Raw genomic sequence first — 7,639 nt, 5'->3', positions numbered from 1 at the left:
GATGTGATCTTGTGAAGGTTGTGATTTAGCAAAGGGGATGAATGTGGAGAAAGATGAGTAATTAACATGAGATTTGTCTCCCTTGTTATGAGAGAAATATCTTTGATCGCTTTAATTAGTGAAAATGGTAAATACATCACTATGCTAAGATGAAATCAGTTTTATTTGTCTCATTAGTCTACTCAAATATTAAGAAAGTGAGGTTGAGTAGTACTCCATTTGTTACTTTTTATAAGGAATAATCTCTCTCGTGGTGGTGTTTCTAAATGTAAGAAATTCTTTTTGCTTAAAATTTTAAATTAGTCTTTCTATTTTTATCTTTATTAAATATACACGGTTTATTGTCTCTTTGCAATAAATTTTATTCATTATTTCTGATGTATTCTCTTTATAAACAAGAGTATAATTAAAATATATTTATCTTACACATTTATTGTTTTAAACTAAATTTCAACCAATATTTTAAATCGTGTAATTTTAGTAGTTGTTTTTAATTTTTCAAAGGAAAAAAACGAACAGAAGGAACATTAGAGTAACATTTTCGTATATCATGCTTGTCCCAGTATAATAAAAAATAGATTTGACCCAGTTTACAATTAGTCAATTTTATATAAGTAGTTAAATTAATTAATTTTACATGAACAATCACTATAAAGATTATTTTAAAAGAAATGGATAAATATTAAAAACATAATAAATTAAAATATTATATTTATGACTAAATTAAATTTTTAATTAGTTTTTTTATTAACTACCGGAGGTGATATTTTGAAATTGGTAAGCTGTCTTTTCTTAATTCAATTTAAGCCTAAAGTATACATAGGTTTGTTTAGTAATAATCAATTTGCAGAACCCTATACCTTCAGCTGGTTAGGTTCATGTGACTGATAAGCCCAAAAAAAAAATGTAGGTACATGAATACAAATCAAGTAAAATAATAAGCACCGCGGAAAAAAAAAGGGGACCTATTTAAAATTAGATGAAATTATAAAGACTTAATAAAAAGAAAAAGATTATAGGGACTTGATTAAAAATTAGGTAGAAATTGAGATGGTAAGCGGTCTTATTCTTGTAAAAAAAAAAATACAAGTTCAAATTCCAAAAAATACACTTATAGAAGTGCTTTAGTCTTAACGCTCTGAAAAAAATTACTCTCAAGCTCAAAATATTTTGTAATGCATCCGGTATCCTAAAAAATACTTAGGTGTGTCCAGCATCCTACATGTAAAAAATATATTTTAAAATGCTAAATGTACTAAAAAATGCTTCAAAGTACTGAACAAATTTTTTTAAAAAAATTTTAAGATGCTATATGCACCCTAATATACCTTAGGGTATATATCTTAGGATGCTGGATATCCTTAACCCTATTATAAAAACAGCAAGAAGTGTGGAAAAAAGATTTCAAAATGAAAAAAAACGTAAAGAGAATAATAAACAATTCCTTGCTATCAAAGGGTTAAACTTCTAGTTTTTCCAGAAAGACAAACAACTACCAACTAACTAATTAAAGTACAAGAGAGTGAGAAAGGAGAGGGGAAATGAAGAAAAGACTAATAGGATAACTAAACCTGAAAAATTCTAAGACTAATCCAATTTTTTTTTAATTTAAGGGAAAAAAACTGGGGAAAATAATAAAAAAAAAGTTGAAATTTGTAAATGTCAAATAAGGAATATCAACAAAAATTTGTTGTCATTTATAAATTCAATATTGTCAATACCAAATAAAATACTATTACCAAAACTGATTTGAGATTTAGTAATTTCTATCTCCTTTTTTTGTCACTCTCCCAAAAAACGGGTTTTTGCTAATTATAAACCATAACTGTTTGCCGTTTGGCTTCAATCGTCAAATCTTTCCTCATCCTTCTGATTAGTTTCATGTGGCTGATAAAAAGTTAAAAAAAAAAAAAACTATAGGTACTTGATTACAAATCACAAAGGACCGTAGGTTAAAAAAGGGACTCATTTAAAATTAGGTGAAATCATAAAGACTTAATAAAGAGAAAAAAAATTTATAGGGTCTTGATTAAATTTTTTTTCTGCTGGCAAAAAACTATACATTAATTTTTCCAGATTTTAAATTTTTATTGCATTGCCTATACAAATTAAAGTAAGTTGACGTTAAACAAATTAAGGAAATATCAAAAGAAAATAGATTAAAAAGAATAATAAACACTTTACACACAACTTATTATAAAAACAGCGAGAACTATGGAAAAAGATTTCGAAAATTGGAAAGAAAAAAAAAGAGGGGGGGAGAACGAGAGTAATAAACAATTCCTTGGCATCAAAGGATTAAACTTCCAATTTTGCCAGAAAGACAAGCAACTAATTAAAGTACAAGAGGGTGAGAAAGGACAGGGGAATGAAGAGAAGACTAAAGAATACCTGGAAATCCTAAGATTAATCTCTTTTTTTCAATTTAAAAAAGAAACAGGTTTTGCTAATTATAAGCCATTACTATTTGCCTTTTAGCTTCAATCCTCAAATCTTCCCTCATCCTTCCGATGAAATCTTCAAATTTCTTGTTCATTTGCTCTGTGCTTAACCCCCAATCCTCTTCCTCCACGTTTTCTTCCACCAAAATCTCTTCATTTTCCCTCCATTCTTCTTCTTCTTCTTCTTCTTCTTTCTTCATAGCCAAATCCAAGACTTCACTTTCTTTGCTTTCTTCTTCGTCTTCTTCTTCTTCCTCCATTTCCGCATCTATCTTAGTAGCCCTGACTTGAACATTCAACTCTTTGGCCTCAACTTGTTCTGAAGTATCTTCAATACTACTAGAACGTTCAAGAGGTTCATCATCATCATCATCACGCCGATCGTGATCACCAGGATCAGACTTGGATAACGATCTGGTGATGCTGACGAAAACAAGGAGGCCATTACAGAGAAGGAACATGCAGTTCTTGTCAATGGTGTGAGACAAGATCTGAGAAGGCAAGGAGGAAAGGTAGAGGTTGAAGTAATGAAGCAAGGACGAGGAGGAGGAAGAAGAAGAAGAAGACAAGAGAAGACAACAGAGAGAGATCAGTGAAACGAACAACAAATAATGGCTTAGCTTACTTCTGTTTATGAGCTTCTTAGCTTTACCCATATTTTCCATTCTTCTCTCTCTCTCTCTGCGTCTCTCTAATGTGGGAATGTAGCAGCAGAGAAATTACAGAGCTTGTGAATGAAGATTTAAACTTTATAAAGTGGAACGAAGTGACTTCAAGCCATGTTAAGACCTCCTCATATATAGGGTCTTAGTTCCTAAGTTCCACAAATGGACATGCTCACATGAAGTGAAATTCCTATTTAGACCACCAATGAGCCCCCAAATATATTGAATTTTTTTAAATTATGTGTAAATACTCTTTCTGCTTGCTAATATAAAAATTAGTTGTGAGGAATTGATTTGGTTTTAATTTATTTTATCTCCCAAATTTATAATTTTTTAAAATTAATTGCTAGTATTATATTGTTCAATTATATTCAAGGAATTTTCCTCAATAAGAATAGTTTCTACTTTCTAGTACAAATTATTAAAAGAGATAGACTAGGAAAATTAACAAAAAAATTTATATGTAACTCACTTCACTTATTTTATTAATCTTTGTAAATTAATCATCTAATTCTTACATTTAAGATTGGAAGTAATATTCTGGACTAATTTCAAGTATAATGATATTAAATTGTATCACTGTACCATCTACAACATCCCTGAGTTTCTTATTGTCTTGTACATTTTTTTCTCTCAGATGAATGAGCAGCAGACACTTGAGTTTTCTCACATGACTTGGTCATGAGGGATTGAAAAGGAAATATGAAAAATAGAAGTGATGATTTGTCACATGATTTGGGAGTAATTACATTCAACTTCACTTATATGAATATGACATTTCAAACGACATTATCTCAGGTGGGGCTTGGGAACAAAAGCTCCAAGGAGGTTGTGGTGGAGGTAGAAGACAAGCCACTAACTAGTGAACCAGCTTCAAAGTCACCCCACATAACAAAATCAAAACATTAATGATTTAATGCTTCATCCGTTGATTTAATAATGGAAGGAGACAGTGGTCAAATCATCATGAATCCATATTTACCAAAATTTAAGGCAAAAATGGAATTATGTGGGAAAAATTTATAAGTTAAATTGATCGCATAAAAGTCTCGAATCTGGATCCTAGATAATTATCTTTAAAACATTATAAAAAAAAGTCAAATGGGGAAAATTTTCAAAATATGATAATTGATAACTCACGGTTATTTTAAATATTGATATGGTTGTAAATATTGAGTTTTGTTAAATAAAGGAACAATAAAAACATGAAGTTGCAATGGAGATGTTGATGTTGATGAGATGGAAGTGATCATACCAAAAACGATAAAATTTATAATGAACATATATAAGAAAAAGTTGATGTGGTGTCTATTAATTGAAAAGAAAATGGTAAAAAAATCACTTGAGATTGAGATTAAGATAGGTATGAAGGAGGCTATAAAAAGTACTAGTGAGAAGAATAGATCATTCTCTAAAAAAAATAAAGGAAAAAATATTGAAGAGAATATTCAGTAAAATTATTGAATGAGACTTTTTGCTGAACAATTTATTTAAACATTTGGTTGTTAATAGTATATAATAACATTGTATGACTCGTATACCCAACTCCACCAAATAACATAAGACTTGTTGATATTTCATATGCCACCATCAATGATAACTTTACTCTGGATATGTTAGGATTATCAGTAGAAAAAGTAACTTATTCGTAGTTTGACTTTTGAAAAAGTGAGATTAGATAATGTGAATCGTGTTTGGATTGGATTTTATAAAAGTTGGGTTGTAAAAATGAAATTGGGTGAAAGGTTATTTGGTTTATGATTGAATAAAAGTGAGTTTAGATTGTAAAATTACTCAAATGAGCATGAATTTCATTAAATAATGAGTGAATAATGGAAGGAGTGAGAGAAAATTATTGTTCTCACAATTTCCAACGGTCCTAAACCCAATCGCCACTTGAAAAAGCTGCCTCCCCCAGCTTAAGGTGAATAGCACGTTTAGTCCCTTTTTTTGCCCTTAAATGCAGTCTTATACTAGCCTAGACCCCAAGCAAATTGTAGCCCTTTAAAAACTTCTCTCTCCTCTACTTCAAAAATCGAACAAGTACCCGGTAAATTGGTGAAACCCGCTATCCAAGTTCCATTGCCATCTCTTAGGAAACTTGTTCAATTTAATCCAACCAAAAGATGGAGGTTCCCATTTTTCTGAGCCCTGTTTCTCCAACGTCAGAGCATTTTCCTCGTCCTAAATCTGGCAATAACTCCTCCAACGGTTCATGATCCCCGAGCTTGGATCTTCTGGTTTTAGAATCTCCAGCTCGAAAATGGATTTGCTCTGCCAAAGCCATAGTTTCCAAATAGTAACTCCCATATCTGATTCCAGTAACCATCTTCCATAATTCCCAAGTCTCTTTTGAGATTCAGAGCAAACCAGTCAAGAAGTTTGAGACATTATTTTCACCTGGTAACATATATTTTTGAAATAAAACATCTGCCCATAATCCTTTTGTTCCAGAAAATAATTTCCACGTCAGTTGTTAGATGGACATGTTGAGCAGTAAATATCTATATTTGTTTGGCCCATCGGTTTTTTGAAAATATTTGGACTATAAAATAAGTTGCTACATTTGTTAATCATGTATATAATTTCATGTACCTTTGGATATATATTAACATATACTTACAATCCATTTTTTTTGGGTAAGTATTTAGCTTCCAATATACCTCTCTCCTATATAAAAGTTTACGTACTTTCGTTCAGTTGTAACAGTTTCACTCTTATTGGACCTTTGGTAGAAATATGTGAACTGCTTGACTAGTTATAATTTCTCTCTATCTGGTGAAAATTATTAATTTATTTTATTTTTTGTGGTGGCTTTGGATTATTGCTTGGGAATTAATTCAAGTGACTTTAGTAACTGTGGTTGGATTTATGCACAACATGAGCCTTCATATGCAAGCTTATATATATATATATATATATATAATTATGAATATATTGAAAATATGCAATCACTTGTTTGGTAACTTCACTCATGATTGTCACCAAAACATCAAATAAACTTTTGCCACTTCATCTTATAGTTTTCCACCGTACCAAACAAACGCAACTAAGTATTCGAAACCAGTTACAAGGAATATCAAATCTTTAAAGCAATGTTTTAAAATAATCAGAACAATTATTGAATCATCGGCAAAAGTTCTTATTTATTATAAATCATTAATTATTAATTGACTTTAATATTTTGAGTCAACATATATAAGAACAATTGTGTGGATGACCGGAAAAAAAAAATATTGTTGAAGTAGCACACTTAACAAGCTGAAAACAATCATTGAATGGGCAAATGCAATAGCCCTCACTCAAGAGTTATTTGATATTCTTTTGTGCAAAAAAGAGTTATTTAAATTTTTGGTAAAAAAAATTATTATTCAAATTCCAATCAATAATAATGCTGAATATTAATGTATTTATAACAGTTCTAGGAAATTATATTATTTATAAATCGTAAACAATAATACAACTCATCTTTAATTGAGTACAAATGCATGTGGCCTGTTGATATGTTATAGTAGTAATTGTATATAACCTATTAAGCTTATCAAAAAATTTATAACATTAATATTTTCAATTTCATATAAAAAAATTATTTTAATCCTTTGGACATAATTTTGTTGACTTTAAACTGGATTTTATTGACATTTTATCCGTTTTTTGACTAACTAGTTTGGCCATAAAAATAGTTTTCAAAAGAATATATAAAAATATCAAACAAAAATAAAGGATATATTGAGGTAACAAAATCTAAATAATAAACAAAGAAATGAGCTCAAGCATACCACACATATTTTATCTTTATCAAAATAGTTATATTTTTGTTTTCTCATTCCACAGCGGGTAGTACAATTCAACATTACATGTTACGGTATTTGGGCTTATCACAAGATCCATGGGCCAACTCATTTGACTTATATTATATTACAATGGGCTTTACTTAATGTTTTATTTTTTTCAAAAAAATACAAAATAGCAAGGGAAATAAATTTGAATTTGTATTTTTCAGAATAACTTAAATTTATTTCTGTTACAATTTAATATTGATATAGTATTAGAGTCTAGTTTCAATTTAATTTAATTTAGTGTTTAATTAAATTTAACTTTATTAACTCAACTAGTAGAAGAATAAAACTATCACATAGCTCTCTTATGAGCAAACTATCCACCTTACATCTTTATTCAAATTGTTGTGCAAAGGATGATAGAAAAAGAAATGAGTGTGAACAAACTATTTACCCCGCATCTTCATCCAAAATATTGAGAATGAAAAGAGTAGAAGGATATAACTCTTATATAACTCTCATATGAACAAAATATCCATCATGTAGCTTCATCTATCCTGTGACCATAGAAGAAGAAACGCGTGTAAACAAGTTGTAGAATTTCTTTTAAAAATGAATGAAATTGAAAAAAATAATCACAAATGATAGAAGGGTAAAACCCTTATATACCTCTCTTATGAATAAACTACCCCTACTACTTCACCCAAAATATTGATAATGTAAAGAGTAGAAAGATGACAGCATTATATAGCTT

General features: G+C 29.6%; 1 protein-coding gene across 1 annotated transcript; it reads right to left on the bottom strand.

Annotated features, from left to right (window-relative positions):
* Positions 1-2,248: 2,248 nt before the first annotated feature.
* On the bottom strand, positions 2,249-3,154 carry LOC114745558 (acidic leucine-rich nuclear phosphoprotein 32 family member B-like). Its single transcript, XM_028933718.1, has one exon. It carries the CDS (start codon positions 3,104-3,106, stop codon positions 2,447-2,449), a length of 660 nt encoding a protein of 219 aa, XP_028789551.1. The 5' UTR covers positions 3,107-3,154; the 3' UTR covers positions 2,249-2,446.
* Positions 3,155-7,639: the final 4,485 nt, after the last annotated feature.

The sequence above is a fragment of the Neltuma alba genome, unplaced genomic scaffold, assembly GCF_004799145.2.
Source record: "Neltuma alba isolate B1F8T4 unplaced genomic scaffold, ASM479914v2 tig00004710_pilon, whole genome shotgun sequence".
Lineage (NCBI taxonomy): Eukaryota > Viridiplantae > Streptophyta > Magnoliopsida > Fabales > Fabaceae > Neltuma > Neltuma alba.
The sequence above is the reverse complement of the archived record's forward strand: the minus strand, read 5'-3'. Positions and strand labels throughout refer to the sequence as shown.